The following is an 11,197-nucleotide window of genomic DNA, read 5'->3' as shown; positions in this document are numbered from 1 at the left end:
CACTTATTACATTGAAAAATAAGTATAAATTTTTCCTATATGATTAGGGAAGAAATGCCAAAATACAAGGTGAAAAACTGACAGGGATACAAACATTTAAAAAGAAATCACTAAGAAAGTAACCTGAAAATTATAAAAATACTAACAAGTACTCAACCTCTTATCTATGTTTATGAATATAAAGAAAATAAACCTAGAAAAATTAGGAAATGCATATACAAGTTACTACAAAAATCAGTAAAGAAGTCAGACAGAAATAAATAATATAAGTCAATGAATTTTCTTGGATACAAAAGATATAAAAGAAAAAGCAATATGTAAAGATGTCTTACATAAAACAAGCTAAAAGAAGGACTTTATGTGTTATATGCAATATACACCATCTCTGACGCAAAATTTCAGTGGATACCTTCAAAGAATGGTCAGTTACAGGTGACATTGCATGGGGGAAGTACAAATGATAGTGTAGAATACTTGGTGATACTGCAGAAACAGGAGAAGAAATCAAAACTGATTAATCAATTAATGATATACAATAAAAAATGAAAGGAAAACAGCAGACAGGTAGAAAAAGATCTAAGAGAAACTGCGGAGATATATCAGTTTGTGTTCTCTTCATGGTTCTATTCACAGCAGGCTTGACATCCTTGTTTCTGAGGCTGTAAATGAGAGGATTAGGTATGGGCACCAAAAAGGCATAAAACCCTGAGAAAATTTTCCCCTGACCAACAGTTTCAGCAGATGATGGCTTGATAAATGCAAGCAGCCCTGATCCATAGAAGAGACTGACTATTATGATGTGATATCCACAGACAAATTGGGAATGTGGACTATGACAACCTGAGTGCTTCATTTAATGTGAGTCTCCTTAGAAATCTCTTTAGAGCAACTTTGACATCCTTATTCCTAAGACTGTAAATAAAAGGGTTTAGCAGTGGCAGCAAAAATGTACAAAATACACTGAGAATTTTCCCTTGATCCATAGATTCATCAGATGATATTTTGATATGTGTGAGCATACCAAATCCATAAAATAGAGCCACAGTAATTATGTGAGAACTACAGGTGCTCATGGCTTTGTACAAACCCTTACCTGATGACAACTGGGTGATATTAAAAAGAATCAAAGCATAGGACATTAAGATGACAACACTAGATGCAATGACCACTGTGCTGATAACAACAGAACTCACAAGCTCACTGGTATAGGTGTTACTGCAGGAGAGCTGGAGAAGGGGAAAGATATCACACAGGTAGTGGTTGATGATGTTAGAATCACAAAAGTTGAGCCTGACCATAAACATTGTGTGGACAATGGCACCAGCTAACCCCATGAAGTATGAACCAAACATCATCAGAGAATATGTCCTAGGAGACATGATGACCATGTACAACAGAGGTTGACAGATGGCTACATAGCGATCATAGGCCATGGCTGTCAACACATAGCACTCAGAATGGGCAAAAAAGCAGAAAAAAAACAGCTGAGTCATGCATCCTCTAAAGGAGATGGTGTTCTTCTCTGAAACAAAACTCATTAGTGTTTTGGGAGTAAAGACAAAGGAATAACATAAGTCAATGAAGGACAAGTTAAAAAGAAAAAAGTACATGGGAGTCTGCAGGTTTGAATTTAGTAAAATGAGACTCATTAAACTCAAGTTTCCTACAACAGTGACTATGTGATACACCAGAAACAGGATGAACAGGGGTAGCTGGAGCTCAGGTTGATCTGTCAATCCTGTGAGAATGAATTCGGTCACTGAAGAGTCATTCTTCATAGCCATTTTTGTCACAGCAGATCTGAAGAAACATTAGTAAGGGTCACATTAAACAATGAAATCTGTCACTGACTACAAAAGAACAGCTAGAGCCAGTTACAAATTCAAAGTTGTCTGAACTAATTGAGCAAAGCATTCAGAAAACATTGATATTCATTCTGAGAAATCTCTGTTTATTCGTTTCCTATTCATAATGAGCATCTACTCTGATTAAACACTACCCCAACTCCTAAGTCTTTAAACAACCACTTTATTCTCTCTTTAAGGTTCTTTTAGGATCAGGGACAAAAATAGAAAGAAAACATTACTCTCTCCTAAACCCATGAATTAATGAATTTAAGTTTTAGGGAATGTTATGAAGATAATTTATCTTTTATTTGCCTGAATATGTGACTGCTGTTATATCACACAGGCCCTTTCATTCCAATATTCTAAGGAGGTTAATTTTATGATAATAAAGAGATGTTAGTTATCAATAGAAAACTGGCTCAGACCTACTAAAATATCTATGCCAGGGATACAACATGATTTCAATTTAAAAATTTTTCTTAAATGTACAACCTAATATTATAAGATAATACATTAGAAATAATATTAGTCAGTATTCTCTATTGTCACAGAACTTATGGAATGTTGGAATAAGTATATATTATCAATTATATATAGAAAGAAAACAAATTATGAATACTATTTTATACATAACATAAATATTTCTATGAAATTTAAATGCAGTTCATTAGAATGAGTTACAGACTGTAGTTCAACCATATCTTCTCAAAGTACTTTAACCTATTAGTTGCTCAGTCAGACAAGGCTATGTGTCTCACCAAGTCTGAAGGAAGAAATGTGTGTGCTGATGAGGTGAGTACAAGCAGGAGAAGTAAACATCTTTCCTTCTTACATTATCCTTATATAGGTTTCTAGAAAGGGTCCCAGGTTGAGTGAGTTTCTGTTTTATGGGTAGAAATAACAGAACCTGTGTTTATATCATGTAGCTTGGATATAAACACTCTCTCTTTTGAGACTCAAGGTCATGCTTAGTTTGTAATTCCCCAACAGGAATACCTAGTTGCCTGATCAGGATATTGGGTTGTTCCCTTCAGAATTCTACTCATTATGCCCTGCACAACTCAGCAAGGGGAAAAAAAAAACAGGGACATACTCATTTGTCATTTCTAGTAATTATCTACAAGTCCTGCAATTGCATCAGTAAGTATTAAATAAACAATCTACCAAAATTAAAAGATTTTGGAGCAAAACTTTTAAGAAAAAAGGAATATGCACTCAAGATAGTTTGAGTTTAAATACAGATTGTTTGGTTTTTTTACTAATACATCTATATGCTAAAATTTTGTAATTTATCTGGTCTTGTGGATTTATATTCACATATTAATATTTCTGTTGCTATCTATATAATATGTCTCAAAAAAAGAGGGTCTGGATATGGCTCAATAGTAGAAACTTATTTTTATACACAAGCTTCTAGGTCTAATCACAACACTCTATCAACGATAATAAAAGCAATATGAAGCAAGATAAAGGAGTTACTCTATTAATTAAATTTAATGATTCATGTATTATACCATATAAATCTATCCTAGACATGTAAAAATGTCTAATCCCTATTTCTGGTTTATATCTTAAACAGGTAAACCAGCATTTCTCATCCTCAATCAACATTCCGAGGAATTAATTAAATGCTGTTTTCCTCTCCTATGTAACATAAAATGAATATCATCTCATAGCTCAGAATTTCATGTTATTATAAACCACAACCTCACAACCTACACAGTGGCCATGGACAAGAAAATTTCTCTAGTCAATGTAATATATTCCATGGGCACTGTCCAGGCTCCAAAATGTGTTGGAAACAAAAAGCTCTCTGGCTTTGAAGTTTTCTGTCAAGTAATTTGGTTTTATTTTAATAGAACAGGCCTTGTGCGTAACTTGATTTTTTTTGATACAGCTGTCAATGCTTTGCTCTGAGCCTTTTATTTATGAAGACAGACCATTAGAACAAAGATCCTCCTTATGGAAACCTAGAGAATATAGAATCACTCTGCACAAAAATCAACCATAAAACGGAAATACTGCTCTTCCAAAGTCTTTGCCTCTATAAGTCAGTCAGCTGATCATGAAGAAAATGTCTTATCATCCATACCTTATAGTGAACCAATGACCTCCATTCCAGAAGGGGTCCAGGCATGTACTCAGGAAAAATGACTATGACACAAAGGACTTTCAGTTGGTAATTATTTCTTAACATTTTGTCCAATAACATTTATATATAGAACTTTTCAGTGTCTCTCAATGCTAGCAATAACACTGGAATGTTTTCCTTGATCTCTGAATTGTGGTTTTGAATAGTTCCTATCATGCAAAACCTTGAGCAAATTATTATATTCCTCTGTTCCTAATCTGTCCTTGTTTTTAAGAATGTTAGACTTGGATTAAAGGTATACTGCCTTCATTTTAGCATTGAAGATGCAGAGCTGAGGGATTGAAAATCCAGACTTATAGTGAAAAACTTTTTTATTTAAAAACAAGAAAGAGAACAGCAGATTGAATTAAGAAAAGAACAGAGTGGAAAAGAAAACAATGGTTCATGCCCCTTGTAATGTCAGTGGCAGGGGATAAAGGATCACTCTATCCGTCTTTAGCATGTGAAAATTGTCCAAGTGAGTCACTAGTCTAAGTGTACTGCTGCAGTCCACATGCTTGTGTCCTGAAAACATGACTGGGGTGGTGAGTTACTGAAGAAAGGAAAGACACACAGATACCAGTACAGAAAAGCTAAGATTGGTTGGACAAGGCAATCTAATGGAAATGTACCAGAAAGAGCCTGGAAACCCACTTACTTTATTGTATATATCTGATTCAAGAAGGTGGTGTCTTAGTTATATTGTACTTTTGTGAGAAGACACCATGACCAAGCTAACTTATACAAGAGTGATGTGAGAACTCCTTTAGGCTGTAGCCTTTTAGATACCGGCCCTTTGGGGGCATGGTCTTAGGTACTATAAGTATAGATGCAAAGGATGTATGGTCCTCTTTTCTTCTGCATTTAGTTCCCATCTTCCAGCACACATAAAGGACTCTAGATATCTACCCTTACTGTGATCATACCTCCAAACATAAAAATATTTGCTATACTCTATTCCAGGCCATTGTGGAACTCTTTGGTATGACTTTGGCATCTAACATGGGACAATGTATATCCACATAAAGCCTAAGAAAGCTTTAACAGCACTTCTAGACTCACAAAAATGGGAGTCAATGGCAGATTCTTGGTGGCCACAATTTTTTCAGTAGGCTCTGTGTACTAGAATGCAGAAGCAAGGCTTCTTTAAGAAATGACTTGTAAGTTTGATGTTTTATTTTGAGTGTGTAGAAAGAAACTTCTCCCAAAATGTCTACTGCAGACAGGGTTCCACAAGGAAGCTCTTCTAGCAAGTGATACATTATTTTTACTGGTTACAATCAAACATTTCATTACCAGTAGCTTTGACTCTCCTAAAATAGTGAGCAGGAAGGTACCAAGAACTCTGCCAGAGCAAGAATGTTTCTAGCTGCTCAGTGGTGAGCACTGAAATTTTGTCTTGACAATTTCCCTGGAAATTGAGAGTTTTTCCTCCACTGTGACAATATACATACTTAGAAACAAGTAAAAGAGGAGGAGATTGGAGCTCTTAACAACTGTCGATCAAACTAGAACAAACTCAGTCATGAATGAGCTGTTTCCAGCCAGAATTCTCATTAAAAATGTGGAGATAGTAGAATTTTTTGCTAATAAATATGCCAACAATCTGCTTCCAACTCTCATGTATGACCAGGGTGAAAAAAATATGAAGAAAGTTCTTTTTTGTCAGTGACATCTGAATTTACAACCACAAAATCCCTTCAACCTCTCAGTTTTTTTCTGATTATCACATGCTAGATTTGAATGTGAAGAATTATTTCTCCATTCCTTAGTGGAGATAAATAATTACCTGATACCTAAACTTATCTGCTGAATTTATTTACAAAAGATTTGTCTCTCAAACTCCCTTTAATTTCTAGTCACCATCATGTCTTCATTATTTTACTACTATCTCAGTTCCCTTATGATGATTAGTAAGAAAAACATCCTCTAAGGAAAAGACCAAAATGATAGTCTGTCCCTTACACAGGCTTTTCAGATATCGTATTGAAGAATTCATAAAATAAGAAGAAATAGTTGGTACCTTAAACTTTATAATTCATAAAATATCATACCTTAGTGTCTATATGCAGTCTCCTCTACCCCTTTCGAGAGAGAAAGGCATGAATAAAGAAAGAAATATATTTTCAAAAGTTGTTTTATGGGTGAATGAAAATCATAATTAATTTGCTTATCATTTCATTATTCATTAAACATGAAAGAATGTCCAACAATATTTGGACATTCTTTAATTTTTCTCCTTCCTATTTGGTCACCAAGGGAAATTCTAAGGGTGTTCCACTCTGCAATTCTAGGGCAGTCCAAATGAACCACATAAGTCATAATTATATATAACACCTTTATATCTAAATCATTCCCCAGTTTATGGAAAGGACAAATGATTTCCTGAAATGGCTAAATCTACCTTACTACCAGACAACTAAGAATGCCGCCAACACAGCAAAAACTCAGATGAAAGAAATAGGAAGTCAGAGATGAAATTGCCTAGTTCTTGCTAGTATAAAAAGCAGTTTTAGTATATCAGCCACGTGAATGAGATGAATAGAGGATTGATGAGCTCACCCTGCTTCCCCCACCCCAGAGAACTCTGTGATGAACGACATCTCTGTGTGTCTCACTTCCACTTTCACGGAGGAGGTTCTAGCTCTGGACATATACAAGGTAATCAGTGGCAATCACAGAATCTTATCCCTTTACCAGAAAAATAGTGAAATGTCATGCAAAAATGCATTCTGAGTGTTCCAGGAATCACTATGCAGTAGACATCACACTACTAGTTAGTCATCACTAAGAGGATATAAGGAAAGGCCATAAGGCACATGCCATATATGTTAGATGGCATATGACTTATATGGTTCATTTGGACTGCCCTAGAATTGTAGAGTGGAACACCCTTAGAATTTCCCGTGGTGACCAAATAGGAAGGAGAAAAATTAAAGTGCCTATGCTTACCTCCTAATTTGTGATAGTGGATATAAATTTCCCACTTGGAATTATGCAGTCCTTTGATTATAACAGCTGGGACACTCTGCAGTCATTCACAACAAATCAAATATAGTAAATATCATTAATGTTAACCTAATTGAAATTCTAGATACTGTTTGATTTTTATTGAAATATATGTTCTATTTATTATTATGTTTCACATTCTGATTCTCTATTTAAATAATCAGCAGTGAATATTAAGAAGTATGAAGAAAAGCTATAGTGTGGGGTTTAAAGAACAGTACTGCACTATAATGAATGATTATTTCATTAAAATGTATTTTGATACTTATATATTCTGACAAATTAAAATCTTGCATTTAACAGAATAAAATCAAATCTCTGCACTGGATGCAGGCCATTAGTAGAACACCTTGCTGAATTTCATTGTCGTAATCCAAAGGATACTGTTTCCCTGGCAATGTCTACTCGCTCTGGCTTTTATAATTCTGCTGTACCATCTTAGAGATGCACTAGTCTCTCTGCCTCCCGAGTGCTGGAATTAAAGATGTATTAGTATGCCACCACCACCCAGCCTCTAGACTAAATTAAAAAAAAAAAAGCTCAGAATGCCCCCTGGGGACAGATGCGAACATTTTTAAAACACCCTGAAGATTTAATGAATCTAATTTTTACAGGCTACTGAAATTTAAATGAACCTATAGCTTCTCTTGTTTTTAGATAAATTGAAAATCATTTATTTGGACCATGCAGATGAACCGTGTAAGATTTATTCCCTCATTTTTATTTGCTATAAATATCACGGTGATTTGTGGGTTATGATAATGGTTGCTTCCTGAATAACTTTCCATAGCCTTTTCCCAAAAGCATGCACTCTTCAATTATATCTTCAGATTTTTCTGGCAAAACAGGAATTAAGATTGACATCTCTACCCTCACACTGTATCAGTAGCCTCTGGTCCCTTACCTTTGGGTCCTATTGTTTTTGTTGAACTTTGCACACATACAGGTTAAACATTCAGAGAAAATCAATAAGAGATTGAGATATGTCAAAATTTCCTCATCTCTCTAGTCTTCCTCAAGGCTAAATATACTATGTGTGACTAACATAGCTTCAAGGTTTATGCAGACATCAGGACCCATAGAATGACAACCACCAGGTTTGGCTTCACAGCACTGCATACAAGGTTCTACCACCATCACTTTTCTAAAAGAAACCTGTGTTTAACCCTTTAAATTAGTGCTGAGTTAAGACTGTAATTTCTGGACACTAGTCACCATCCTGCTAGACAGACTCTCATCAGTATTATTTCATTTCAATAACCCCTTCTTGATTCACAGTGCTCCTATTTTAATAGCCTCTTTATATGTAGTTTGATCCAGTTAAGAATAATGAATTGTCAGAAAAAGAGACTTGTAATCAGTATAAGTAAATTAAATATGTGTATATTTTGACCACTAGAGTGAAATATATCATAATAGTATATTAGATAAGATATTACTATCCTTGATTTAACTTTATTTCTTAAATTCTAAATTTAAATTCTGTATATTGTGCCTATCTACTTAATAAAATCAGATTTTTCAAAAATTAAACAAGAATATTTATCCTTTTAATTAATGTTTTACATGTTTCCTTTACATAAACTGCATAAATAAATTATTAGTACTTAACAGCTTTAAAAATACATTAGAAATTCAAAAACCAAGTAAATGCCTTAGGCTTTGGTTTTATTTTCAAGAGTATGAAAATTTGTAAAAGGCCTCTCCCTCCAAGATGGGAGGACTTTACTCACTGAAATCTATCTTATTAGAAGAGATGTGTTCAAGTGTTCTCTACACAATAAATGATAGATGAGGAAAGATAAGATAATACTAAGAACTCAGATTTGATCAGTAGGCTGAATACATTTAATAATTTAAAAAATGTTAGAATGACACCAGAATGATATCACAAAACTCTTTTCCTAAGAAACAGGAGGCATGGACTTTACTCACCAGGGTCATCCTTACCCTCTGCTGCTCATCACAATCCATACCTGGCATAGAAACAAAAGGGCAATGGTAGATCAGCATTCTCCAGGGTGCCTAGCTGACCAGTACAACTGTAATGATCAGTGTGTTTGCAATAAGCCTGCTGCTGCTTGTTCTTCCTCTTCCTCCTTCTTCTTCATCTTCCTCCTTCTACTTCTTCTTCCTCCCATCTTCTTCCTCCTCCTACTCTCCTTATTCATCTTTCTTTTATTCTTCCTCCTCCTCCCCCTCCTTTTCTTCTGTCCCCTCCTTATCTTAGTCCTCTGGTCTTGATTTAATTTTGGTATGTGATATTTATCCAGAAAGTTGTTCATTTTCTTTAAGTTTTCTAATATTGTGGAATACATGTTTTCAAAATATGAACTGATGATTCTCTATTTCTTCTGTGTCAGTTGTTATGTCTCCCTTTTCATTTCTGATTTTGTTAATTTGGATATTCTCTCTTTGCCTTTTGGTTAGTTTGGATAAAGGTTTGTCTATTTTGTTGATTTTCTCAGAGAACCAACTCTTTGTCTTATTGGTTCTTTATATTGTTTTCTTTATTTCTATTGTGTTGATTTCAGCTCTCAATTTGATTATTTTTTGCTGTCTAGTTCTCTTGGGTGAGTTTGCTTCTTTTTGTTCTAAAGTTTTCAAATGTTCTGTTAATTCACTACTGTCGTATTTTTCCAGCTTTTTTATGTAGGCATTTAGTGCTATGAACTTTCCTCTTAACACTGCTTTCATTTTGTCCCATAAATTTGGGTATGTTTTATGGTCATTTTCATTGAATTTTAGGACGTCTTTAATTTTTTTCCTTTATTTCTTCCTTAACTTATTGATGATTCAGGTGAGCATTGTTTAATTTCCATGTGTTTGTGGGTTTTCTAGAATTAATATTGTTGTTGACTTCTAGTTTTAAACTAGAAGTTGGGTTATTCCAACTTTTTTGTATTTGTTGAAGTTTGTTTTGTTACAGAGTATGTGGTCAATTTTTGAGAAGGTTCCATGAGGTGCTGAGAAAAAGGTATATTCTTTTCTATTTGAATGGAATATTCTATAGATGTCAAAGTCCATTTGAGTCATAAGCTCTGCTAGTTCCATTATTTCTCTGTTAATTTTTTTTGTCTGACTGACCTGTCCAGTGGTGAGGGGAGTGTTGAATATCCCACTATTAGTGTGTAGAGTATGAATTAAGCTTTAGAAGTTTCTTTTACATTTGAAGGTGCCCTTGTATTTAGGGCATAGATGTTCAGTTTTAAGATTTCTTCTTGATGGAGTTTTCCTATAACATATGAAATGACCTTCTTTGTCTCTTTTGATTGATTTTAGCTTGAAGTCTATTTTGTTAGATATTAGGATAGCTACACCTGCTTGCTTCTTAGGTCCATTTTATTGGAATAATTTTTCCTAGCCTTTTACTATGAGACAATGTCTGTCTTTGAGGTTAAGATGTGTTTCTTGTAAGCAGAAGGAGAATAGATTCTGTTTTCATATCCAATCTGTTAGCCTGTGCCCTCTTATAGATGAGTTGAGTCCATTTATATTAACAACCAGTGATTGCTATCCCCTGTTAATTTAGTTTTCATTGTTGCTAATGTTAATTTTTGTATTTTTCCCTTCTTTGGGATTTGCTGCTATGAGAACATCAATTGTCTGTGTGTTTGTTGGTACAGCCAATTTCCTTGCGTTGGAGTTTTCCTTCTAGTATTTTGTGTCAGGCTGGATTTGTGGCTAGTTTTGTCATGGAATATCTTGTTTTGTCCTTCTATGGTGATTGAAAGTTTTTCTGGGTATAGTATTCTTGGCTGGCACCCATGGTCTCTTAATGTCTGTATAACACTGACCATGAACTTCTGGCTTTCATTGTCACCATTGAGAAGGCAGGTGTAATTCTGATAGGTCTGCCTTTATATGTTTCTTGGCCTTTTTCCTTTTCAGCCCTTAATATTCTTTCTTTACTCTGTAAGTTTAGTGTTTTGATTATTATATCGTGAGGGGTCATTTCTTTATCTAGTCTATTTGGTGTTCTGTAAGCTTCTTGTTATCTTCATAGGTGTATCTATCTTTAAGTTGAGAAAGTTTTCTTCTATTATTTTGTTAAATACATTTTCTATGCTTTTGAGTTGAACTTCTCCTTCTTCTATACCTATTATTGAAGGCGTAAGTCACAAACAATGCCACAGCAGTTTGGAATTATGATTAATAGGGTAGTATTTATTTAAAGGGGAAAAAACTTACAGATCACCGTCAGCCCTCT

At 34.5% G+C, this 11,197-nt stretch overlaps 1 protein-coding gene across 1 annotated transcript; it reads right to left on the bottom strand.

Annotated features, from left to right (window-relative positions):
* Window positions 1-514: 514 nt before the first annotated feature.
* LOC101995914 (olfactory receptor 143-like) lies at window positions 515-1,787 on the bottom strand. Its single transcript, XM_005347466.2, has 2 exons — window positions 1,022-1,787; window positions 515-768 (listed from the first exon to the last, which is right to left on the bottom strand). Exons 1-2 carry the CDS (start codon window positions 1,782-1,784, stop codon window positions 515-517), a joined length of 1,017 nt encoding a protein of 338 aa, XP_005347523.1. The 5' UTR covers window positions 1,785-1,787.
* Window positions 1,788-11,197: the final 9,410 nt, after the last annotated feature.

The sequence above is a fragment of the Microtus ochrogaster genome, chromosome 5, assembly GCF_000317375.1.
Source record: "Microtus ochrogaster isolate Prairie Vole_2 chromosome 5, MicOch1.0, whole genome shotgun sequence".
Lineage (NCBI taxonomy): Eukaryota > Metazoa > Chordata > Mammalia > Rodentia > Cricetidae > Microtus > Microtus ochrogaster.
Note: the sequence above shows the minus strand (reverse complement) of the source record. Positions and strands in the feature narration are given on the sequence as shown.